Source organism: Lagopus leucura, unplaced genomic scaffold (assembly GCF_019238085.1).
Source record: "Lagopus leucura isolate 7727_CA_CO unplaced genomic scaffold, USGS_WTPT01 Super-Scaffold_100026, whole genome shotgun sequence".
Classification (NCBI taxonomy): Eukaryota; Metazoa; Chordata; class Aves; order Galliformes; family Phasianidae; genus Lagopus; species Lagopus leucura.
In genome coordinates, this window is record NW_024962277.1 from 7,412,803 (window position 1) to 7,440,225 (window position 27,423).

The following is a 27,423-nucleotide window of genomic DNA, read 5'->3' on the forward strand; positions in this document are numbered from 1 at the left end:
ACATTCATGTCGGCTACTGAATATTCTACCTGTACCAGGCCTCAAAGCTTAGCACTTTCAGGTTGGCTTCTGAGGCACGTGGTGTGTGAGCCTGTGAGCAGTGACTTACATCTGAGCTATCAGAGTCAGTGAGGCCATCTGAGTATTTGATGTAGTGTATGTGTAAGGATGGCAGGGCTGTAAGAAACTATCAGTGGTAGACATTAATCTTCAAGTAGCACCTACATTTAAAGGGGGCGTCAGATATGATGGAATTAATTACCTGTCCAATGGTGAGTACTGACAGAATTTTTTGCAGAATCATGCTCTTTTAACAGAACCTGCCAGCTGTGGACCTGACAGGTTTCTTTCGTTTCCTCTTAATCCACCTCCTGAATTACAGTGATTAAGGAACTGCCTTTGGTGATGACAACTACAGGACCAAGTACTTCTACAGGAGGTAGGGATAAGCCTAATTTCAGACTGCCAAAAATGCAGACCGAACACTGTAGGAGATCTTAAAATATACGCTGCACCAAATATAATGAGAAAACTGCAGTTTCTTATGACTTTGTGCAAAGTCCCTGCTTCAACTTATCCTTTCATTGCAGTCTGAATTTTTCATTTCTATCAATTCATCTCATAAGGGCTGCTCTCAGTTACTAACATGCCTGACTGAGCAGGAGCTGAAACTGAAAGCCAAGCTTATCTTGCTGCTGTAATCCAACATAAAAACACACTCATGCTATAAGCCTATACCTGGAATTCAGAGGTCAATCAGATGGACAGGGAGATGCTACTGAAATATTCTGACCGTGTTTCAAGATCAGACTGGAACCTTTCTTTCCCCTCCTGATAAAAAAAAAAAGCTTCATTTTAAACTAGCAGTTACAGAAAGAGCTGTAATTGTATATGAAACTGGAATCCGGTACTCAAAATAGTATTTTTATGTTGGGAAAATAAAGAACATGTGGAATCTACTTCCACGTAACAGTATCACATAGCCTGAAGTTTCTGAGGCATAAAACCATTTACATTTACAAGACTATTTTTTCCAGCCTTAGATCCCCTGTCCTTTGAAAATGACAAAAACATCACTTAGATGAACTTTTTTGTTCTCTCATACTGAGAATCTAACCAGCATGCTACTGACTGAAGTGTGTCTGTTCAGTTCAGTGTAGGCTGGCATGCAACTATAAGAATCACTCCCAGATGGCTTCATAAAGTGCTATTTAATACATTCTTCTGCTAAATGCTACATTTATCTCTCTATACATATCTTCTTATTTCTCGTTACTAAAACAATCTTTCCTATAGGATCAATTTAAAAATTTGGATGCTATTGCCTCAGCAAATGAGAAACACTCAATACACTTCCAACCGTATTTCAGCATACTTTCAATATACTTATTTTCCATTACATCTACTCCTTTAAAAGAAAATTTTCAATATGTAAGTTTATTAAATTGAAATTCACTGAACCTAAAGTAGAAACGTGACAGAAAAATGAAGTTGTAAATCAAAGACTATTCACTGAAAAGGTGCCGATCTCCAGACTACTTGAAATACTTAGGCAGTAAGCAATAGAAAAGAGATTCAACACAATGTTTTAGAAGTGGAACAACTCCTCCAGGCATACCCAGGTGGTATCAGTTATCTCTATGCAGCTTCAGTCAACTCAAATGGTGTCTGAGGAAAAAGCTAAGGTTGTCATGTTCAGAAAATTAAAGAAACTGCTGGATCCAAGCACACTGGCACTGACTGTGTTACCTAAAATAAATGAGGTGTTTAGCCCCTGGCCTTTATCCCCAGATGACTTTTTGGGGAAAAAAAAAAGAAGTAGGATGGAAAAAAATAAAAATAAAAAAAAATCTCTGCTTCATTCAGTTATATGTGAAATATTATTAAATGGGAAACTAAACCAAAACAAAATATGAACTGCGTACTCTGGAGAAGCAGGAAAAAAAAAGGTTGGATGTTGGACTTTGTTTCTAAAGTTTACTATCCAGGCATTTTTAAACAACACTGCTTCTGAAAGCACAGCCTTCATTAGAGCAAGAAAACACAACTTGAACGGCCAGGCAGAAAATGGCTGAATTAAGCTCTTTTTTCCTTCTCTTTAACAGTAGTGATTCTCAAAAGATTAAAAGTAGGTTAGGAGAAGAATAAAACAGCTATGTTTCTAGTGTCTACCTGACAACAGCTTTTGTAAAAGTGAATAATTACATGAAAAACACTTCCTTTCCACCTCTCTTTGGGATCTCTGTGGGTTGCTAGGCAGTCTCTCTCCTACTTTCTGCTAATGTTACTTACGAAGGGGATGAATACAGCAAATTCGTTATGAGAACGGTGAGCTGAAGGGGAAGAGGACCTAAATACATGAAGTTTTGTTTATTCACTGCTGTTTTTGGAGGCCAACACTATAGCTCAGATTACTTTACACATTTAAATGCTAATTTGCCCAACATGATTGTTAGCCAAGTACCACCCTGTTAAAATGGAACAGGACCTTCCTCAATGCAGAGCTGCGTTAGTAGTATGTTTCTGTGTTGACAGCCAATGTTGAAAGTCAGGTGCTGGAGCAAGGCATAGCAAGGCTCCTCTGGGACTTGAAGGAAGAACTCTTTCACTCACTTTGACTGCCTTTCATGACTGAAAAAATGTTTGTTACTGGACTAGTTTACTTTCCTGAACTAATTAACCCAAATTTTAGCAGATATCTTAATTGCTTTGGCAAGATTCCAAAGCAAGCAACCACAAAGTACTATTGTACTACTACTCTGTTTTCATAATCATGAGTATACCCATATATGTTAAGGTGTGCATTCATTACAATGAAATTAATATTATTCAAAATTCCTCTTCTCTGCCTAGTGCTACCTGTGGTAAGTAGCAACTTGAACACTCATTTGAGATAGCAGGTATGCATGTGTGTTTGTGGCAAGAGCAGTGAACAAATGGATGCACAGATTTCAGGTACAGGGCTTTGTGGGTTTTCAAGTGTCCAATTCCCTTACTCTCATTACAGTCTTCTGAGCCTGCAATCTATTCTGATTATGGTTTTGATTTTAGCATCCTCAAAATTACCTCACTCAGCACAACAGAACAGGAGATGAGAAAATGACCAGAGGCTTTGAATCCTTTTCCCAGAGTCAACGTATCGTGAGGGTAGGATTCAAATACATGAACTGCAACCTAGCAAGAACTTAGGCAGCTAAGCAGATTGCAAATGTTTTACATTACCGTGCTACTTGTTGTTTATCAATTGTCTTCTTGACTTGGCCCATTGCTGAGAACCACTATCTGCACACCCCATGTACCCCATGCATCCGCACAACTTTATCCCAAATGTAACATCACTACAGATACCTCACTAAGGAACAGCTCCCACCTTTAACTCTGTTATGAAATTGCAATACAGTGAATCGGTTTGTTAAAAGAGCAATCTCCTCCTCCTTCACTCATTTCTGGAAGGTACAAGGCTCAGATACACTTAATGCTGAGATGCTTGTTTATTTCCACTGCTGATCTTTATGTTGCCTCCCTTTCTAATTGGCATCTCAGCCCTCAAGATGAGACTTGCATATTTTCATTTACAACCAGTACTTACTACTGCCTAGAACACAAGTAACAATGGAGTCATCTCATAATACAGAATTTTCCCCTGAAATATATACCAGCTTTCCACTACAGTTTTGATGCATAAAGTGACTGACCACGTAAACTGCAGGTAAACATTCAGGAGATTTTACCAGGATGAAAACATTTACATTTCTATGAAGAACATGATTTCTGGAGGAAAAAAAAATCTTATATGAGTAGCTGAAACAGTTCTGAAACATTTTTCTGTCTAATTTTAATGAAGCTTTGTGAAATTAGAAATGCCTTTGGTTGGTTCGTAGCTTAAATTTGGGAATCTGGCAAACTGATTTTTTTTTTCAATAAACATTGATAGGAGGCAAAAAAAATCTCACTCAATCCCAACACTAGAACATCATCTGTTCCTTTCACTAAGATCTATTTTCTGCAACTGCATACTACATGTACAGGGTTCATATCAGCAGGAACAGTCTCCATCATTCTTCTGTGATGAAGTCTGTTTGTATTGACAGCTTTCAGTTATTGAAAGCCATCTGGTGTTATGGAAAGATAAAGTCACTGACTTCTAAAGCAATGCCTTGTTTCAGTTGTCTTTAGTCCTCTCACAGTGCACAGTAAATCAGCAGAATTTATTCCTTCTCATGCATTTGCACGATATAAAGCTTCAGCCATTAAGCAGTTAAGGAATTCAGTGTTTTGTTTTCATTGTGTACAATATGAAAAAGCATGAATGCTTTCTTTGCCTTTTTGATACAGAGTATATATTCAGTGTCATAAAGACAACAGGTCTTTTTTTCTTAGCACATTTAGGGACCAAAACATGCTTAATTTTATTTCCTAGAAATGACATTTACAGGATTGTCACCTTTTTAGAAATAAATGCAGGAAATGCAGATAACTTATTTCAAATATGAGGGTGTTCATTAGTGTCCCTATTTACTGACCATCATCAAACGCTCTCAGAAAGAAATATTTGGCTGTTGCCACATATACAGTGCCTGTCAACAGTTAGAGGCTTTTCAGTATACGAGGGCAGCTCCAAAAGTAACGCATCCTATATTATTACATTGCCCCCTGATGTCAGAGGCAGGTGTTGATAGCAGCAGAAGAGCAGTCTGACAAAATGGCATCTGACATGCAAGTGCATATGAAGTAAATGAATGTAACAGAATTCCTCCACGTGGAAAACTTTGCACACACTGACATTCATCAATGCCTGCTGACGTACCAAATAGTGAACGTGAAAACAGTGAGGTGGTGGGTGCTGCTTTTATGCAAATGCAGTGGGATTGCATATTTTCTCAGCAAATTGGTAATTTCAAAGTACCTACTTTCTATTACAGAACTGCTCAACTATAATATTGCAGTAATAATGCAGACCATTCTCTGATAGGTTTTTTGTTTGTTCCTGACACTCTTTTAAGATTCTCACTGAGCATCCTTGAAGCTGGAGGAACACTGCAGATACTAAAAAAAACAGTATTCAGTCCTGATTTCCAATATTTTTTAAAAGAGCAAATCTATTGTTTATCAATCATTATTCCAAGAATTTAACTTGAAAATTAAGAAAAAAAATGGTATCTTTCAAAAAGTTAATTCTCAAGAATTATGTTTAAGAAATCTTCTTAAGAATACTTAGATAAGAAACTGCATTTTTAACGCTGTTTCTAAAGAGTGAAGTTTGAGGCAGGAGTAAATGTGTTACAGAAATATGGGAATTATTTGAATTTTTACTAAAAACAACCTACATCACATATTAAAATAAGTATTCCACAAAGGAATTCCCATCCATTTCTTCAATATAGACACCATCTAAGTACTAAATGATGATACAGAATGGTACATAAATCCTAAATGAAGCAAAATTTGACCAGGGAGTAAAATATTGTATATTATGTATGTATTATTATTTAATTATTGCAGTTGAATGCTGATCCAAAGGTTTCAGATGTATTAATGAATCAACTTAATACCATGTATTATTCATGCCCAGTAATAAATAGAACACATTTCAAATTCCACTAAAAATAATTGATCCAATCATATTTAATTGCTTATGAACCTTTCTTAAAATAGAGCAAAAATGCCTGGAAAAAAAGTACTTCCTTACCTTTGAAAACTTCAGCAACTGACTTAATGTTTTTTTGTTGTTGTTGTTTTTCTTTTTTGTGTGTCTTGCTGGCAGAAATATTTGTCAAGCTAAAGTTTGAAATATGTAAAGAGTTGATATACATTCTATTATTCTAATGAAACATTTGAAAATGGGCTTGAGGACATAAAATGCAAAGTAAAATTTAAAAATCCTCATCAAATTATGGAGAATGATAAATCAAGTTGGGTTGGAAAAATCAAGCTCATCATAACATAGCTTCCATCTGAGCAAAAAACAGCCCTCTGCAACACAATCAAAAATTGGGAAGCGAAAGTTTGTCTCCCAAACCTTATTCATGTTTACTATATCACTCTATAGAGTGGAAACTGCTCCCTTTGAAAATGTGCTCTTCTTTTTTATATAATTTCCTCTTGTTTGCTTGTTTTTGTCACTTCAATAGTTACAGCACCTGCCCTAGATCCTGTTTGAGGGAATCAATGCACTAACTGCTTGATTCATACTTTCTCAGATTAAATGACCTGACCACCTTCTTCCAGCTGGCACTGGGGAAGATGGCAATGAGTCTCTCAGTAATCTTTTTATGGCTATGGCTTTTACTCATGCAACTTCTTTTTTCAGAGCCTGCAGTTAGTGAGTGATTGTAAGAAAATGATCTGTCTCTATTGACTTTTCATGGAAAGCAGGGAGCAACAGTCATAAAAGCATGGCTTTCTAAACCACAGCATTGCCTTTCTGTAGCCACTGCCAAAAGCATAAAATCCAAAAGCAAACTAAACTCAAGTCTGCAGTGTTGCCTTGCCCAGAGGTAAAGAACATATTTCCCCTTCTCAACTGCACTGGCACAGTGCCGTGGACGGGCACTTCACCACTGGATTCCAGCCCAGCTGCTGGAATTGTGCCACTGGCAACTGCATTTCAAAAACTCAGAAACCAATCAAATTTCTGCAGCATTACCAGGGCAAAATTAATCTATTTCCACATCCGTTCCATCTATATTTGGTGGTGGAAACGTGACAGACGATACCGGCAAAGTTTAGAAACTGCATAAAAGATGAACTCCAGTCCAGTTTATCGTTCTTAAAATGTTTGGTAGTAGTCAGCAACTGCATGGATGAAGGTGATGTAAGATTATTTTGATTTTCAAAACTATTTTGGAAAATTCTTTCACCAAAAGCTTTGGAAACTAAGGATATTTGATTTAAGAAAGAAAGTTTTTGTCGAAGAAAAGATGAAAAGATTGAAAATGGCTGATAAGGGGAAAGGAATAATTTTACTCATTTTTTTACAATAGAGGAAGCATGTGCTTCTGCTGTTCTGTTTCTCCACAGGTAGCAAAGACGTTAGACCAGCAAAGATGATAGTTAAAAAACAGATCTTTACATATCATCTTATATGCTTTCAAGCAAATGATACATTGCCTTCTCTGCTGCTGACCAGCATGCTTAGCATAAGCTCTCATTAAAATTCTGTAAGTTTGTTTCATATACTTCCTTTAACACCTGCTGTTCTGCAGAAAAAATATTGCATTGCATCTCCTCTCCATTCCACTAACATTCCTTTCTCTGCTCTCTCCCACCTGATATCGCAGGTATCCAAATAAGGGCCATTATGTTTCTACATCTATAAAACTTCTGGCACAATTTCCCCCACCAATACGTCATGAGATTATGAAAATTATAAACAATTGCTGTGAAAGTACTAAAGATACCAATTAATTATGAATCTGTAGCAGTCAGCCACTGATGCATCATTTTCTAGTCACATAAGCACACTCTGATAAGCTGCTACAGACATCACTGTGTTTGGACCAGGGGTAGAGGAGGCTGCACCTTCAGGACAGACACACCAGCACCGAAAAGCTGGATAGAAATTCTGCAATGGAAACATGCTGGAACCACGGGCTGTGAGTGGACTCATGTTTAACAGCTCACAATTGACCTACTCATAATGAGTTGAATGAATTTATACTTCTGCCCTCCGCATTCACTAGCATTGAGTTCCACCACTTAACTATTCATCCAGTTAAATAGTACACTCTTTTATGTTTTGCTAAATGCTCTGCATCTCTGTTTTGACAGACTTTTACCAAATCCAAGGCAGGGTTCCAGTAGGACCTCCTGAGTTACTGGCTGGCTGCCACTCAAACAGGCAATGGTGCCTTGGCTGCAGAAACAGGAGGGCTATGCTCTAATTTCAGGTCTAACCGTGTTTAAAGCCTCGTCCCTCAAGGAAAGGGAAAAGGGAAAAGGGAAAAGGGAAAAGGGAAAAGGGAAAAGGGAAAAGGGAAAAGGGAAAAGGGAAAAGGGAAAGGGAAAAGGGAAAGGGAAAGGGAAAAGGGAAAAGGGAAAGGGAAAGGGAAAGGAAAAGGAAAAGGAAAAGGAAAAGGAAAGCAAGGAAAGCAAGGAAAGCAAGGAAAGCAAGGAAAGCAAAGTGTCTGTTTCCTATATATTGCCCTGTAGATTTACCACTGCTATTTAGTGAGCAAACCAATTGTCTGAGGAGCATCATGAATTGATACTGTTATCTGGAAAGCAACTACAATCTATTAATTGTCTACAATACCCACCAAAACTGTGATCCTGCTTTCAGCTCATATCCAATGAATATGTCTGCTATAGTTTATGTATTTGGAAAAAATATATTGTTTAAAGACTAAATGGAAAGAGGCAAAGCACTCAAAAAAAAAGAAAAAGAAAAAAAAAAAAAAAAAACCAACCTGAAAAAAAAAAGGAATGTCTCTAGAAAGTCCCAGTAATAAACAAATTAAGAAAAAAATAAACTAATTAAATGTTGCCAAGTGACAATTTATTACCCATTACTGTTACACAAATAAATGCTTAACTGAAAACAGCACTGATTTCATGTTGCCCACACAATAACCCAAGCATTGCCCTCCACAAACATAATAAAATCTGAATGCCAAGGCAGAATAAATAATAAATATATAATTTGTAGTTAATAGTCTTTTTAAAATGGCAATCCCAGAGAACTTATGTATAATCCTTTAAAAACTGTCACTGATAATGTAGGTCAGCAATCCAAAATAACAAAAAGTATAATTTTACAACAACTTAATCATGTTTTAGTCACAGCCTTCAACAAAGCTACAGATGTGGATAATCTCATCCCAACTCAGCAAAAACTGCCCCAGAAAACTAAGAAATGCCATACACTTAATCTACAACATTAGCCACATCCATAAAACATCTTAAATCCTCTTTTCATTTGAGAACTGTCATTTTCTATTTAATGTGACTTATGACAATAAAATTGAAAGGATTCAAATTACTAGAAAGACAGCCTAACATAAATATTTTACCACTTCAGCTACTTATGTATGTATTATATGTACATAAATAGATATTTGGATATAAATATGTAACGAAAGTATTCAATCAGTGCAAGTGCAGCTCACTGTACTTTTTTAAGTACTGTCAAAATCTGAAGCTCAGGGAAGCACTGCAGCAAACACGGATCAATTTTATTCCAGTCAGTTAAGCTGTACCAAAAGGTTACTCATCTGTTAAAATGACTCGAGTAGAACACATTGGAAATGCTTTCCTAAGGCGGCTTTCTCTTTCCAGGGTCAGTGCAGGAAGTCTGGGAGCCCCAACACCTCTCTCACCCCAAGCACATACCTTCTGGCCAGCACTGCTCCCAGTGCTTTCTCAGCCTTGTATCTGCAGGTCACTGGTAACCCACGGGTTTTAAATGGCACTGAAGCCTTGAAGAGTCCATATTTACAGAAAATCTTTTTTCTCCTTTAGCCTCTTTAATTGATGATTAAATTATGATTTAAATATTTGAATTTCATCAATGATTCAATACTGCAAGTGATGGTCATTAATTTAGGTATTTTACAGTACCATAGTTTGAGTGACTAAGCTTCAAAGTCCACCCTTCCTTTACTCTTGTATGCACATCAGAAGTCTCCAGTCCTAATGGCCAGACGGAGATGGGAAGTCATGTAGCACCTGCAGTAGACAACTGCTGCTACCAAGGTTGCGTGCACAAGACTCCCAAGAAATTTGGTCTGGTACAGAGAGGCAAACTGACCAACTTCTGACTTGTTCTGTTGACTGGGACAAATGTGATTCTGTGGATGAAGTTGCAACTGCAGCTGACAGGGTGACGTGGTGTGTACCATCTGAGGGAGCATCTCAGAGCTAATTCCTGATGAGCAGTAGCAGGAATCAGTTTGGAACCAGTCAAAACAAACAAACCAAAATTGACACATACTGAGATTTATGTGCCAAGAACCTCTGACATCTCTAGCAAGCTTTGGTTGACTATGTTATTCCTCTGCCTCAGATACCAAGAACTAACAATGACAAAAGGCATTCTGTATTTTCTGGAATTATTCTCAGCTACAAGAAGTTACTGAGATGCCACCTGACAGTTTAAAGAGTTTCAGATCACTAGGAGCTACAAATCCTATCACTAACTTTTAGCTTCATAAGAGGTTCAACAGTTACAAAAATCAGTTCCCTAGATGATTTTCAAATTGGAGAGGAAGTAAATAAAGTAATACAGAAAATTAGTTTCAGGCCTTCAGACAGATGCTTGTCATCACTTCCCTGTGACGGATTTGCAGTGGAGAATTTAATTTGGAAAACAAACATTATATGCTGATATCCTAAGTTTATTTTTAAACGCTTATCAGAAACATTCAGAGGACTGATGTGCAATTTTTCCTGATCTCCAGCCAGAAGCATGGAGTGATCCACGCATCATTCCAAGCCACAAAAGTCTTTGATGCTGTAACTTGTTCCTCAGAGTCACTTGCAATACTTCTCTTCCTTCTGAAGAACAGCTTGCTTCCATTTGATACTGCCAATCTACAGTCTGAATTACTTTAGTATGGAAAGAAGAAAAAAGGCATCATGCTTTTATTTAATTATTCATCTTTCCCAAATGCTACTAACTCAGTCTTACATTCTTTGACTCCATATATTGATAGTCCACTATCTATTTGCACGTGTTTGACACTAATGAAAGGCAACCATCTGCAAAGTAGGAATCTTACACATTAGTTTTATACCTAAGGCTAAACAAGGTGAGTCTGGACCGCCTAACCTACTTTGTAGAGAAGACCAAACTACGGAACAAAACATTTGAGCCTGTAATCCCTAGCCGTGCTTGACATGCCTTGCTTTCCTCCATAAGACAGCAACTCTCTGAAGACCAGTGTCCCAACAACACCTTCTTCAGGCAGTGAGTTAACTGCAGCTTTTGTTTTCCACCTACGCTCAGCTCACCTTCATGGATGGATAAACAAGTTTGTTCAGACCTCTAGGCTGGAAAAATGCCTGCCCTCACTACACATTTTCATGAACATTCCTTAGAGTAATCGCCTTGTTTTATTATTTTACACAGAGGGATTCAGACTATTGTAAAAGAATGAGTTGTGACGAGAGCAGCAGGAACCGTACACCAAACTGTAAGATCTTACTAAACATGCCACTCAAATTTCACCAAAATTGTGTTGCGAGCCTAGTTCTTTTCTTAAGAGAGCTGAGCAGTAGAAAACCTTTCCTTTACACCATGGATTGGCAGAAACTTACAGTGAAGTTCAATATTAAAGTAAATAAATAAATAAATCACTAGAATTAAAAAGTGCAGCTTAGGATTTGTATTCAGTGCCTTCTTTTGTTAAAGCCAGGAGAGCTACTTAAAGTGTTGACATTGTTTGAGATTGCATTTAATTCTGCAGAGAAATGATTATTTAATTTACGTTATTTATCAATTGCATCAAACATTAAAGCATTTGGTCAAAAACTGAAAGGACATTTTGAGGAATCAAATATTATTTCCCTATTTTTAAATGAACTGCTTCACACTTAACTCCTAAATAAGGTTTTGTTTCAAAATAGAATAAAAATTAAAAGAATAAAGGAAAATGCTTATTCAAATTAATATCACTTTCTAAAGCTCTGATCTGTGTGAAATGTGGTGCAGACGGTTGTTAGAGTTAAGGTAGTATGGTTAGGTTATAGTTGGACTTGATGATCTTCAAGGTCTTTTCCAACCTGAGAATTCTATGATTCTAAATGTTTTCCGATTTGCTCCAACAAATTATCAATACACAAACACAGAACTTAAGTGGAAAATCACCAACAGCCAGATTCTGCCTCTGATTATTTACAAATTCAGCAGTGCTTTCTTGATTCAAATGTTCTCTGAAAGGTTTGCACAGATTGAAAATAAGCAAACAAATGAAAGAGCAGTGAACTTGTATCCCAAAGTGCATCAACATCTGATGATTTCCTGCCAAGTCTGTAACAAATTTACACAAAGCATTTTATCGCCTCTCTTCGTGACAGGAAAATGCTTCCCTTCCTATCCTTATTTACAGTCCTAAACTGAAGTAAATAGCGTTTGGTTGGCACTGGAGCAACAAAGCAGATTATTGCCTCTGTTCTTCTGGCAGAATAAAAAATATGTATCTTTGCAGCCAGGATTTTGGTGCAAATGGCCACCAAATGTGCAGCTTATTTGAGTCTGTGTTTAAAGTAACTATTTATAAACAACCAGATGGAAAAATATCATAACATATGGAAATCTATTTTAAAATAACAGGAATTCCAGAAAAGATCACTAAATTAAAAAACATGTTTTGAAAATTAAGATCGACACAGGAGTAAGTGTACCTCTTAAAATACTTCTTTCAGAGAAAAGAATCTGAGCAGCTCCTCCGCATTATGAAATGCATCACAACAGACTGAAGTTAAAAATTATGCTGAGCATCCCATCCTGTCATTTATCTTCATGGGCAATTTTAATGATATAAGCATAGCATATATTTTATATTGTATAATACATATATAAAAAAATTATTTGAGTACATATAAACACTACAGAATGCATAGGGAAGAAGCAGTTATGTATGCTAAGTAGCTGAAAATCAATACAGCTTCAATGGCCTAAATGAAAAGCAATACTAATAAAAAGTGGACTTGCTTTACCCACAAGGAAATAATTTTGCATAGACATTCAGAGTAGGGAGCATCTGAAAGTAACAGCTGCAGATACACATATCTTCATCTTTCTAATCTCTCCTGTGTCTGGCTGCTTGCTGGGAGCTACCTGGCAGTTGGTGACTCCTGATGGGAGAGGCAGCTCATTTTTCTGACATAGGTCACCTCCCACCTTCCTCCTCCTCTGTCATTTTTTACCTATTTCCCACAGCGCCCTTGCAACTTAATCGTACATGTATGACCAGCTGCCATACAAACTGTACACTTGCAGGAAAGCACAGTAGGAAGAGTGAAGAGCAGCAGCCAGGCACGTTCAGTTGTAAGGTAAATATGTAGACATTGCCACAGAAGGCCCCACAGCTCAGAGTAATCCTTAGTCATCACATACAGTGACCTGGAGAGAGGTATTTGCTGTTTGTTTCTTTCTGCCTGCCTCCTCATTTGGTATGTATTTCCATTAGTTCAGAGAACACCTGAGGAGAACTCCAGTACCAATCTCATGTAGGCTATCTAGTGAACTGTGCTCCATGTAGTCTTAGCTACAGACCTTTCCAATCTCACAGTCAATCCCTGCAGGATGGCACCTCTGTGATGAGTTTGTGCAGTGAACGCACTGCTTTCAGGTGTGCAGTTTTGTCCACCCTTTCCTCTGCTGGTTTGTTTAGAGAGTTCAATTTGGATTCTTACTCTAGGACAGAAATAATCGCAGAAATGTCTGGAGAATGACAAAGTGCATGTTCTAAAGATTTTGAAAGAAAAACATGTAAACGTACTTCTCTGTTGGACAGTAAATAAGACATTTTCTTTAAGCTGTAACTTGTTCCAGTAGTGTCCTGCTCTTTTTTTTCTCATCTCATTCCTCTGGAATATCTCTTCAAGGATTTGCCAAGAATCCTGTTGCAATTTTTACAATACTTACATATTTCCAATGCCTCTCATTCTATGACATCATACATCCACTTGTGACCTGTCCCAGAGTCAGTGTGCAACCTTTATTTGCTGCCTTTATTGATTATCCTTCACTAAGAACAAGATGCCTTATTGCTATTCCTTTGTTACTGTCTATTGCTCATTTAGTATTTTTGCACCACTTTTTAATTTAATCTGTAACAAATTTTATCAACGACTTTTCTCTTGCTGGGGGACCTGACGCCTTGAGCAGATGACAGGCTGAACTCACTGACCATCCTAACGACTAAAAGTGTTCCAGAGAATGTAAATCAATTTACACATAAAACAGCTCTTTGTGTTTATCTAGTTCTTTTTAGGTGCCATCATTGCAAACAGTGAAAATTTCACCCTGTTCTGCCAACACAGCGAGCTAATGCGTGGACCCTGTCTCCCTCCAGTGGCACGTCCCCCTGGCCGTAAAGTCTAACATTAAAGTGCTGTTAGTCTCCCTGACACTCGGGTGATGTCTCTCCATTGCCATGGTTGCTAGGGGGCTGTAGGGAAAGCTGGGAGAGATTCCATGTGGCCTGAAAGCCCTGTGCAAATTACAAAATGACCCCATTCTTTCAACAAGTCCCTACTAACTGCCAGAATCTGCTATTGCCTGCTCAGCTTGCTGTTGCTTATGTAGCAGTAGCAAGAAACACAAGAAAGAACTGGGGAAGTGGGGAGGGGGGGGGGCTGGAGGGTGGAAGGAGACAAACTATTTGCTCATTGCTTGAAATAAGGCAATATTTTCCAAGGCAATAGTCGGACCTTTGAAATCAAATTTGGTACATAACAAAACACTACATAAATTTCACAGCGTTAAGCTGCTGAAAATCCAGGGCTGTATCTATATACATAGATGGCATAATCAGTCAGATGGCCACATCAGTCAGTGCTACAAACTAACAGTCCTGCAGTTTTGTTTGCAATTTTGATTGTTCCTTTCCCACAGCAAACTGAGATATATATGCACAATGTAGTGACTTGTGTGTGAACAAATATCGGGCTATTCCATGCACTGCAGAGGTTTTTTTTGTTTCATTGATTGTTTTTTTGTGACAGGAGAAGACCCTGAGTGCGTTCTCCCCATGCATCTTGAAATGCATATGCTCAGTGACCGCAGTGCAGATTCAACACAGCAGTAAATACATTCCTTGGAGTAGGGCTAACGCAATGTGCTCCCAGACTTGCCTTCAGCCAGTCTTTGGAGCAACTGTGAACAGGTTCCCAGGAGTGATTTATGGTTTTGTTAAACATCTCTGTCCGTTCAGCAAGTGCTGCATTGCAGCAATTTGTTGGTCTAGCTCTTCTTTAAAACCACTTAAATAATTTGTAATGCAAAAGACAAAGAGCGTAGTAAAATGGAAGATTCTCAATACACAGATTATAAAATGCACGGCAGGGCAAAATGTTTTTAAACATTGCACCAGCCTTTGTACAGTGCTTACCTTACAATTTAAAGCCTCAGTTATTTGTATGACTGAAAACAGCAGAGTTGTGCAGAGAAGAATCTGTTCTTATTCATGTTTTAATTTTAGAAAGTTGGGGAAGGAATTTAATACTTAAAAGGAACAGGAGAGCCTCACAACTGCAGCAATACCTTTTTTCTTTCAGAGGCACAACAGCTTGAAATGTAGATTCCGTATCAAATAAACAACACTGCTTGTTCAAAAATACACATTAGAGTTGGAGTTACATACACAGTAAATTCAGCTCAGGATTTTCATACCTATGGCCCTTGCACAGCCTTCTGGCATTCACTCCTCTTTTTTACATTCACAACAGTTCACAGCTGTGCATCATAACTGTTTGGTTTGGAAAGTGAATACCTACTGATGTAAACAATATAGAGAATGGGGGGGAAATGGCAGGGGAAAAAGATTACAGAGCTTTTATCAGAACTGCATAGGTGTGATGGGAACTGACTTTCTCTTCTTTTCATTCCTACTGTTTATTTTTTTCTCCCCAGCTAATTCTTTGAACTAAATGTCTGCATCATTACTTGAAACAGTGAAAAGTGCAGTAAATTGTTGAAGGTATTACTAGACTTAGTGATAAGGTTGGTATGATGGCAGGCAGGTGATCTGCTGCGGAACCTTTTTTCTATGTACCATACTTAAAAACCAGGCTGACTGTACTCTACTGAATGCATTCTGTTCAGTAAGTTCCTCATTAGAATTAGGTTTCTCACTTGTAACATTCCAAACAAACAGAAGTATCAAAACACTTATCCAGATATGAGACATCATTTCATTGCCAACATAATGATTTTTTTTTGTTTCTTCTAAATTTTGTGAAATAGAAAGAAAGCCTTAGGACTTCTGATTAGATAAAACAGTTGCCTCCACTTTTGAGGCTACGAGTTTTTTTTATTTTCTACCTTCAGAAACAGGGGCTTCATTTGGCCTCAAGATGGCGATGCGATTGTGATAGTTGCTTTCAAGGCTGCATGGACTAGCAGGGGAGCGAGGGGGAATTAATCTCAGTCGTTTATATTTCTGCTAAAAAGAGACTCCTTGGCAATGAATCAGAACGATGTTACTACTGATGCTCTCATCACAGAGAACTGTGCTTGGAAATCACAAGTTCAGGAATGATAAATTCCTTCATATTTTTCCAGTTTAAATAGAACAGGACTGAATGAAATACCACCTCTACATCGGTGTCCCACAGTGCTCACACACACTTGCATACCATATGTAGGCTAAATGAACAGGAATTGTTAACAGCTGTGATGAATTACAATCAAAAGAAAATAATTGCAGGTCCATGCCAAAAAAGAGTAATAACTAGAAAAATACACTTATGCTAATGAGAAAATCAAGGAGATTCTAAAGAAAAGTAAAATTTTCAGGCAAAAATAACATTTTAACTTGCATCCACTCTAAGTGGATGTCTACTGAAAAAACACATTTTCTCTGCAACTTATATCCAATGTAGTACATTTTTTTTCCTCACACAGAGCATGGGAACAGCCAGAGCCATGGGCAGGGATACCTTATATTAGATCAGGCTGCCAAATCCCCATCCAGCCTTGCCTGGAGCACCTCCAGGGATGGGGCAGTGATGTCTCTGAGCGATCAGCACTGATGTTAATATCAAACGTTTTCTTTTGGTGATTTGGTTGAAAGGAGAGAGTGCTCTCTCAGCAAGTTGTTGGATGATACTACTTGTAAGCTTTGGAGATAGATCTACAGTCTGGAAGGCAGGGCTGGGATTCAGAGTGATATCAGAAAGCTAGTAAAATAGGAGACGGGAACGTCATTAATACAAAAAGCAAATTCAAAGTCCTTCACCTGGGACAGAATCATCCCACGTAACAACACGGACTGCACACAGACTTAAGAACTGAAAAGGACCTGGTGCTTTTGTAGAGCAACAGATTGGACACGAATCAGCAGTGTGCTTTTAAAAATAAAACAAAATAAATCAGTTGCATTCTGGCCTATGTTAGCAAGAGTCTATGCAGAACACTGAGGAAACTTAAGCTTTTGTCATGACAAATTTCAGCATGTCTGCCACAGCATCACAACAGAGTAACTAGAGGTTCTCTCTGCAAACACCCTTCTTGTCACTTCTGTTTCTTTCCCGCTTGGCTCTGTTCAGAGAAGATGGAAAAAGAGGACAAAAAGCTGAGCTACTAAATGTGCATCGTAGAAATGTTTCTGGCATCAGAAATTTTACTGCAACATTCACACTTCATCACTGCAAATGAAAGTTCAGATGAATTTGAAAACAATTCTAACTGTGGTGGCTCATATTTTGTTGTGCCTTTTATGTAATTCATATTTCATATTTAAGGTCATGAGTAATTGCTTCACAGGTAAAGCACAACTGTCATTCCCCCAAATGGAACTGCATTCTGTGAAATTCAGCCCCAAAACCATGTTACTGAACTTTATTCAAGACTTTTGTAAACACCAACTATTCAGAAAAGACTGCAACTATAAATCATGTCCACCTCTACAGATGCTGTTATGAATATTTCCATTAAAGCAATACTTTTGTATGTTTTTTTTGTTTTTGTTTTTGTTTTTCATGTGAATGTTTTAAATAAATTAGTAAATCAGCCAGATACAGCACCCAGGCATGCAGTAAACAAGGAGATTCTATTCTCACTTCCCTCCACACTTTAAGGATCCACAGCTACAGCAGGGATTAAATTTACCACAATTTCAGACACAGCAAATTGTTTTCTCTGCTAGTCCCTAACAAAGAATTTAAAATCTCTTCAGCACACAAATATTAGGAAAATCTCATTACAGGGAATCAAACTTTTTTCCTGCAGAAAGGAACAGGGAATACCACTCACAAGCACAACTACATATTAAGTGACTTACATCTGTTGAGAGGTAACTAGAACCATATTCTGAGGTCAGACTTGCACATAAGAAGCATGATAATCCTATTAACTTTTCAGAATACTTCTTTTGTGTGAGTTAGAGCTCAGGAAGGACCCCATGTTTAATCTATAAACAGCAGCTATGTCTTCCAGATTGGAGGTAAAGGAGCACATTTCAAACCAATTTGAATATGGGGGCTATAGAGACCTTAGTGCTGATGAAGTAAAGCATCACTGAAGCTGCAATATGTTACTCTACTATTATCAAGAAAAGTGATCAGTATGAGCTCTGCAGATACTCAGGACAGAACATGGAATTTTCAGACCATGAGGGCCCAGTCTGCTGAAAACATAAAAATGAAATAGTTTTCAAATGCTGTGTTCTCTAAGAGAAGCTGAAAAGACAGATGAATAGCTGCTTAGAAAGCTATAACAAACCATGGAATGCAAATTACACAAAAACAAAAGATTCAAGAACTTCAGACTGAAGCAAGCTTTGAAGAGAAACTCAATCCACAGTAAACATAGCTGGCACTGTGGTTCAAATACTGCTCTCCTAATACAGACACACAGTCTTCTTGGAACATCATTTAAACAGACCTCCAAGCAAAGAGAAAAACAACGTCTGCTAGTACACATGCATTATGCTTTGATACTGTGGAGTAGATCCAAACAAACAAGGAGTGAAGATGAAAACTGAAAACACAAATACTACGGTTAGTTCAGCTGCCTCCTAATTTCTCCTTGACAAAAACTTCTAGAACAAATTCAGAAGTGGCTCGTGGAATGTTTTGGGATATTTTTTTCTAATTTTTTTTTTTTTTTAATGCAAAAGAATCATGGTTTTGAACATTACTGTGTTCTGCTTTGCAAGCAAATGTTAAAAATATATCTTCTACTTTTACAATTGTGATGCCAATCTGCTTTGTTATCTTGAGAAGTGCCAAGGACACTACCCATAACCCAGAAATCTTCTGCCAGAGCTGATTTGTCTAAACAAAGCTCAATTTCAATAAAATACACTTTTTTCAAAATACAAATAATGCTCTAAAACCGTTTCACCACCTGTGCTACAATTAAGCCATCTACATTATTGCTAATGAACTCTGTTGTGAACTATGGAGCCTATCCTATTTCATCTTTCCCACAAAAAGAGATAAATCTTTTAAATTCCAAAGTTTGCTAAGCCTGGAAGTTTATTAGATAAAATCACACTGAAACAGAGGGAAAAAATATTGGCTTGTTAAACCAAAACATGAAGCCTTCTTTAAAGACACTCCAGTATCAGCTGAGCTGTATGTGCTGGACCAACTGATGGAGGCACATGTGGCATTGTGCTTCTCAGACTCCTTGCTTAACACTATGCTTTGGAAATTGTCATGGCAACAATGTACTTCTTTACAAATGGAAACAGTATGGTAAATAGGCATATAAAAACCCCCTTGTAAACTGACAATAACGTTGTTTAAGCTTGCATGCCCTCCTTCAGTGACAAACAGCAGCAAGGGTGTTGGTTGCATGTGGAAAATCCACAGAGGCAAAATCCTGTTAAAAGGCTTCTTGTGAGCCAGTGGACAAATGAAGGAAGCAAAACCTAAGTAGCAGGTCTACCTCCTGCTCACATGAGGTCAACAGACATCATAGGTGGAAGAACACGTACAAGAAACGAGTACTTGTCACTTTGTGCTAAGACTGTACGTAACTTCAGTTGTCAGAACCACATAATAAAGTGAAACGCTAGTTAAAACTGAACATAATAAACGCATGCCATCCATGTTCTCAGATAAGCATATTAGAGACATTAGAGACATTTCATGTTTCTGCTGAGATGAATTAAGACATAGAGTTCACTTGAAATGGGGCTTGGTGAATTTACCACAGTATGTGTCTGCTAAGTATTGCAAACAAATGATTGGAAGTACATGAAGGAATTCTGCTTTTTTATTTTTTTTCGCTCTCTCACTGTGCTAATTTCTCAGGAGAACTGAGGATACCTTTATTCAAGGCTAAGGCTAGATGTTAGGAAGCCACAGCACATCACTGGGTTCCTAACTCCATTTCCACAACTGTTCTTTTACCTCTCATCTATGCAGGCACAGAACAGTTGCTGCTTTTAGGCTGAATGGCATTTCTACAAGATTAAATTTTCATTGGAAATTTTTGTATTTTAAATTTTTTTTTCCCCTAGTGTTTTCTGTTTGGTTAATCTTTGAGGGTAAGAAAAAACACATCACCTCGTTTACTAAGTGGTATCAACGTCTATTGTCTTTTGCAACACCAAACCAGATAAGTAAAACACTGTTTACAATCTGTTAGCTATTATAGAGCTTGTAGCATTTTCCCTCTTTGATATCATAGAAATAACTCATTATTAATTATTTTACTGTAGTAATCAATCATTTTAAAAAAAAAACAACAAAAACTCAACTTAAGCCAGCATTTTCATGTTCAACTCCACTCTGGAAATACCTGAAAAATGTTAATGCTTTGAGTGTCTTGCTGGACCTTTATCTCTTCATGGTATATAGAGACGACTTCTTCAACGTCAATAATGATCTGAATGACTGATTTCTATATTACTCTTGACTGAGATTTAGCTTTGGAATGAGCACAGAAAGGTACAGCTCTCAAATGGCTAATTTAGAGTCATGTTTGTTCCTGATGAAACCAATAGCAACACTTTGCCTCTCAGTGGCAGAATGTACAACAGCAACTGAGTACGTCTGAAAATTCTGATTTGTCAGCCAAGGTAACTCTACTAAAAGAGTAATACAATCCAACCCAACAAATGTAAGCAGTGATAGCTTTAATCTCTATCTACAACTCCAAATCTCCACCAATAAACATCTACCCAGGAATCACCTGCATTCAGGTTTTAACATCAATAAACTTTTGCGGCTTTTCCCAGACAAAGAAGAAAATAAATGCATGGGCCATGGTCCTACCTGTGGGTCAGACAGTCGGGAAATGTCAGGATACAAATAGAATTTTATCCCTTCGGAAGCACCTGGCAACGTTACCCCTCGAATCAGAAGAATCATCAGCATGATATAGGGGAACGTGGCTGTTACGTATACAACCTAGGAAAAAAAAGCAAACATTAGAAAATCATTTTCTTCCAAGTGCAATAAAGTGCATCGTCTCTCTTCCAGTTAGATTTTAAAACACTCAAATTATTTCTGGAAGAAAAGGGGCCTTTGATGCCTTTGTTCACACAGATGAATGTTGTCCTTCAACCATATTCCCTTTTAAATGATTTACAACTTGCAGGAAAGGTCAATATTTTCAATAAAAACTGTGAAGTTTCTAAATCTATTATTTACTCTGGTTAGTGACAGTTGGCTGCATTGTATATTGTGGTGTACACATACACTATACAACTACTACTCCAAACACTGGTAGAGGGACACTGATTCACAATCACAAGAAATTCATTGCGTTATCTTATATGGAGTATATAACAACACATGCAATGAACTCTCAGCCACCTAGTAATTACTAAACTGATGTCATATGACTGCCTTGCTTGCAAGCCCGTGCTTGAAGAACGAACATTTCATAAACATACATAAATACTACGTATATCCTTCTGAGATCTGCTGTGTTAACCTTATCAAGTGAGGCATTCTAAGGAAGTGCTGAAACCCAGTAATTTTTGTTTTTACTTATGTGGCCAGATTTTTTTCAGAAATCGATGTTCTTTAGTAGATGGGGAACAACTGAATATTTCTGGAAACCTGTGAGAAGTCATATTTTCCCAAGAAAAAAATGAGCAGAATTTCTCTAATTATATAGTCACCTAGCTGAGAGCCAAATATAGCTATTCAAATCTGGAGTTGGATTAAATGATTGATTCCACATCACTACAAATACATTTCCTCTAAGAAGTATTGTAACTTGAACTTAATTCTCTGTAACTATTTCTATCTGCACAAAGCAGGTCCAATATACCCTAACATGAGATGATGCTTTAATATATCTGACTTGCACAAATCAAAGTGAATTAAACTGCAAGAATAGGGAGCAACATTTGGTAAAAAGATATAACTTGTAAAGCCCTCAAAAACAGACATCTCAAATTCAGAATTGTAACATCAGACAACCCATGACAGGACAAACACATTTTCATGACAAATGGAATTTTGATTTTCAAGCCACATTGAATGCATAATCCCAAATATGAAATCTTGTCACGTGTGCTTCACGTGGCACAGACAGAAAAGAAGTTGAAAACATGCAGCAGATCTTTGAATGTGTCCATCTGCCCAAGTCATACTTAGACACCTCATTCTTCCTGGCCTTAATAGGAGGTAATTACCTACATATCTTTCAAGTCCCCTATCCCTTTTGAAAATACAAATAATTATTTTCCCAGGAAATCAAACCAACCATTATAAACCTGTAAAGTGCAAAATTCTGAATTAATTAATTCATAGGTCAACACAATGCAAAATGGAAAGATTTATCCCAGTACTTTCTTCTACTATTATTGACTTAGTGAAAATGCAAACGAATATGACTGAGTTCAAATAGATATCGTCTCAAAGAGACTGTCCTCCATAGCAAGGCTCAAAATGAAAACAGAATGCGGGTTAATGAGAAGAAAAAGAATGAACATGGTCCTGATCTGAGTCCTGTATTGAATGGAGAGAGTGGGGATCCCCTTCCTTTCTGGCTACAATACTGAAAAAAGATAATAAATAGGGAGGAAAATTGGTTCAGTATTTCTGGCAATAAATGCTAATATAAATACTCAAAACAATAAATGAGATACCCAGGAAGTACACATAGGAAAGATACAGCCTTCCTGAGCTAACTAACATTGCTGGTAGCTTCTTTGCTACTGCAACAGGTACTCAGTGTGCTGAGAGGGGAGGGAAGGCCACTATTTGTAGTTAGTGTTTGAGTATCCCTGTGTGTTGGTGTACTCCATTCCATTGTGTCCAGTGTATCATTTGTCCCTGTGCTTGTTTTATTATGCTTCTCAAGAGCTCACAAAATTAAAGAGGATGAGGCATTTTAGAAATCAAATGTCATTATTATTATCATCATCACATCTGTAGGCATTAAAAGTTTCCTAAATCATTTTCTTTCAACACATCAAACCTCTCTGAATATAAATGTGAACACAACTGTTTCTAATTACACCACATCCTGTTTTAATTGACTTTAATTGCTTGGTATGTTAATTTGCATTCCAATGCTCAAAATGCTTTTTTTAAACTTGTCAGAGCTGTGCCAGTATTAGAGGAGTTGGAAACAAAATAAAAATGTCTGGCATGGTGTTTCTTGCACTTAATTCTCACATTGCAATACAACAGGGAAATCTACCAAGATGTTTATACATATCACTATGTAGAAAGACACCATGAGCTTTGGCTGCCATGAACTTTAAGTATCAAAACATTGGAACTTCAATTAGCAGAAATTTAAGAGACTTAGATGCTTATGTAACATAAGTTAGGTAGGCATATAATTACACAATAGCTACCAGTTTGTGTCTTTTCATACCAAAACACCTAGATCTGGTACAAGGGTACAGATCAGGCTATGAGGACTGTTGAACTTCCCATCCTAAATTAAAAAGGTGCTTTTCAGAACAGTCTGGCAAGACCAATCCCAGATATTCCAGTGAGAGTGACTTGTGAGCAAACGTAGAAGAAATCTCTAATAAATCTATGAGAATAAGGAGGAAGCTCCGCATGCAATGAATTGAGCAACATAGTCTCAGAAGTCTAAAAGCTTAAATGGAATAAAGATTTTAGCATCACTTGATGTTTTAGAACATTATTTCCCTTGAATTCCTCTATTTTTCTTTAGGAGATAGGCAAAAGTAGCAGCAATGATGGAATCATCATCAATTTGCCATAAATCAGAAGAGTTATACTGAGAAAAAGACGTGACTCCATGCTTTGCCCATCTTTAACTTTCATTTAGAGTTTTTGACTATTGGCTAGTCATTTAACTTATTTATTTAGTGGACACAATGACCACTGAAAACTCGATTGACAGCACCAACTTCTTTTGTCAGGAAGAGACTGCTAAAGTTTGCAGGTATCAGTAGCATACAAGGCTTGTCTACAAAGTAGAAAAAGATGAAATTATATCTCCAGTGCAGTACATTTGTGCAGAGAAACGACTTGGGAACCAAAAATTTCACTGCCTGAGTGATGTGACAGAGGAAAAGAGTAGTTCTTATCCTGCTTTACAGTACTGATGTTAGTAAAATTGTACAAGGAATTATTTCATCACAGTCTGTGTCTTTGTACATATGCCAATGTATTATAAATGTAGGCACATATTCCCTTAAAAAAAAAAAAGTCTACATGCCACAGTTTACCCAGCCATCTTGTTCCACTAATAATTTTTCAGTTTTTCAAATTTTAACATCATAGATGTTAACAGCAGATAACGTTATGATTTTCTTTTACAACCATACATGCTAATTTTTCCATTCATCATTGTCTGAAAGTCTTCTGCTGACATGACACCATACCATCTATGAATTTACAAATCACAACAGAAGAGAGATGAGATTTTTCAACGCTAACTGGATTTACAAGAACAGTACAAAGGAATGACAGCTGATTCACAAGTTTTTTCAAAACTATATCAAAAAGGAAAAACACATTTTCTAGATCTACCAATATTTTTAAGCTAAAATTTCATATGCAGAAAAGAAACCAAACAAAAAGCCAACAAAATACCAGATAAGTGGATTTGTAAGAAGTATGAGTGGGGTAGAAGATAGATCTAGCACAACAGATGAGGGCTCTATTTTCTCTGTGTTTTTCAGATTTACTTAGCATCATTTGCTGTTTTTCTTGTTTGTTAACCCATAGAGACAAAACTGCACAGAATAATCTTCTTAATCACCCTTAGACCAGTTTATTGTTCACAAGACACAGAGTCTTTTGCAGCTGCTCATTATTAACGTGTGACAACAGTTCCACTTGGTATAGAAAGCAGCTGAAAAACCAACAGGTAAGAAATTTTAGTAGGATTTCTGATGCTCATTTCTTAGCTCTGAGGAAAAAAACACTAGGAATGCATGGCACAGTAGAAAATTAGGTGGCAAAAGATAGCTTCATAAAGGTGTAAAGGAATCTTAGTAAGTGCACAGTGATTACAGGAAGTAGAATATTAATCATGTAATAGTAACACCAGAAATACATAAATAACTTTAATTTCATATCACACCAAGTTCAATGGCTGAGGAACAGGAAAGTCTCCATTTAGCAGAGCTGTGCAAGTCCTTATTTTAATGCGTGTGGTAATTAAGGCAATGAATAAATAAATAAATGTCAGAGTCAAGCTGATACAGTTCTCTTTAGAATTAAATGAAAACTCCAAAACTTCACATCAATACAAAAAATCTATTCCATTCCATTTTGTCTGTGTTCTTTTTAACGAATGGATGGAAGATCCATCTTGACTGAATACCTTTAACAAACCAAAGTTAACATTCCTAAGCTTCATTTAAAAATTAAACATGGGTGAAGATACTTTTCCCCTGTACTTGTTTCTAGTATCAATTATTATTTAAATTCGGTCTGATTTTATGATCTTTGCAGCATTTCCCAAATTTCATTTCAACAACATTTTCTGTGGCTCTACTCAGAAATTCAGGAGGAGGATAGGATGGCAAAATATTTGACTAAGTGGAATCTTAGTACTCTACCAATCCAGGATTACAAAGAACATAAGAAAGTAAAGAAAAAGTACCAAAGACAGACAATAACAATGAACTACAGCAGTTTCTTCTGAAGTAAACAATAAACATAGATGAATTGCTATTTCTATACATATATATTTCTTAAACAACATAAAGTGTTCTAAATTTATTACTTGAAATTCTTTCTCAAGTTATTACCAGCTGGCTTTGTTTCCAGACCTCCCAGGATTATTGAGATCAAGATCTGCCTTTTCTTCTGAAATTGTTCTTCAAGATTGTTGGCTATTTTGATGTGGCCTACAGATCTTACATTGAATTTTCAAAATGTATTGCCTAGGGCAAATGCAAAGTTCTACTTCCATTTATTTGTGTAAGATTTCCTACTTCAGTCAATAAAACTACCTAAAGACATTCATTTCTTAGGTTACCAAGAGAAACTAAACTTAAATAGTAACAAATATAGCCTCAGGGATTTCAAGACAAGCGTCCTGTATTTTATCCTGCTTGAAGAGCATTTTATTACAGCCATAAATGAGACAGCATAGAACTTGAACAGCAAATAAAACACACGTGCACTGAAACTATGCTTATCTAGAATAATGGTTTTTTTATTATTTTTGCTAGCAACCTAGTGCACAAAGAGAAAGACCTGTTCTATTCCAGTCTTCCTCACAATAATACAGGAAGCACTTCAAACATTTTCACTAAGCTCATTACTGCAAGCAAAAGTGTTTACGTGCAGCTCCCATCAAGTAGTGAATTTGCAGAGACACAAATATCTCAAAATCAAAGACTGCTATTTAATCAAGTAAAAGTCAACTTTAAAAATCAGTCAGGAAGAATTTTAAATATGAATTAGGACTAATTAATCAACTGAGGATTTTTTTTCCCCCTACAATTTGTAAAGGTCTTCAAAAAGTTTAAGCTTTTATAAATCAAAGCTTTTTTTTTTTTTTCAGAACCTTCCAGATTTCTTGTTTTCTACTACACATAGCAAGCCAGATACTGATATTACTTATAAACAGGCATAGAAACCTGAAATTTTCTTACATAGCTTTCAATATGGGCTGAGTTTCTGATGATTCTGATATAAGACAATTCAGTTTCTACAAAATGAATGTACAGAATTGTCCCTTACTGGGCACCTCAATTTCCAGTTTACTGAGTTTAGACATGACAGAAATGAGGTACAAATAAGGCACTAAGTGGACTTCATTTATAGCTAATTTAGACATGCCTGTCCAGATCTCACTGAAGGCTCTATCCAGTAGTTTTTGATATATTCTGAGAATGTTTAACCTATGAAGCAGATAAAGATGCAAGGGTCAGAACAGGACAGGGGACAAGAGATGATTTTCCTGTTTGTAGGATAAAACAGAGCTCATCATTTATTACTGAAAAGTTGTGTTTGTTTAGCCAGAAGATGATACAATTTCATCACCATGGTGACTGCTGAGAGATATATTCATCATATAACATTTGTAATACTATGTGTTTATTAAGTATAGTAATTATTAATAGCTATATATAATCATAGAATCATAAAGACTGGAAAGATTACTAGTCCAGTCCAACCATCCGCCCATCACAATCATCCCATTAAGTCTTTTCACTCAGTGTGACGTCTACCATTTTCTTGAAAACCTCCAGGGATGGTGACTCCACCAACTGCCTGGGCAGCCTGTTCCAACAACATAATAAATAGCTTTACCACTTAAACTATCCTCCAGGTCCCACATTCTCCACATTTCCATTCCCTGTGGCTACTACTTTTATTACAGTGCAGTTAGTCACATCT

At 37.0% G+C, this 27,423-nt stretch overlaps 1 protein-coding gene across 1 annotated transcript in view; it reads right to left on the minus strand.

Moving 5' to 3' along the window:
• The window catches only part of SLC6A11 (solute carrier family 6 member 11), a 79,559-nt gene that overhangs the window by 17,298 nt on the left and 34,838 nt on the right, over positions 1–27,423 (minus strand). Inside the window, exon 7 of the mRNA XM_042880360.1 lies at positions 20,896–21,030. Coding sequence (XP_042736294.1) covers positions 20,896–21,030 — 135 coding nt within the window. The remainder of the gene's footprint in view (positions 1–20,895; positions 21,031–27,423) is intronic.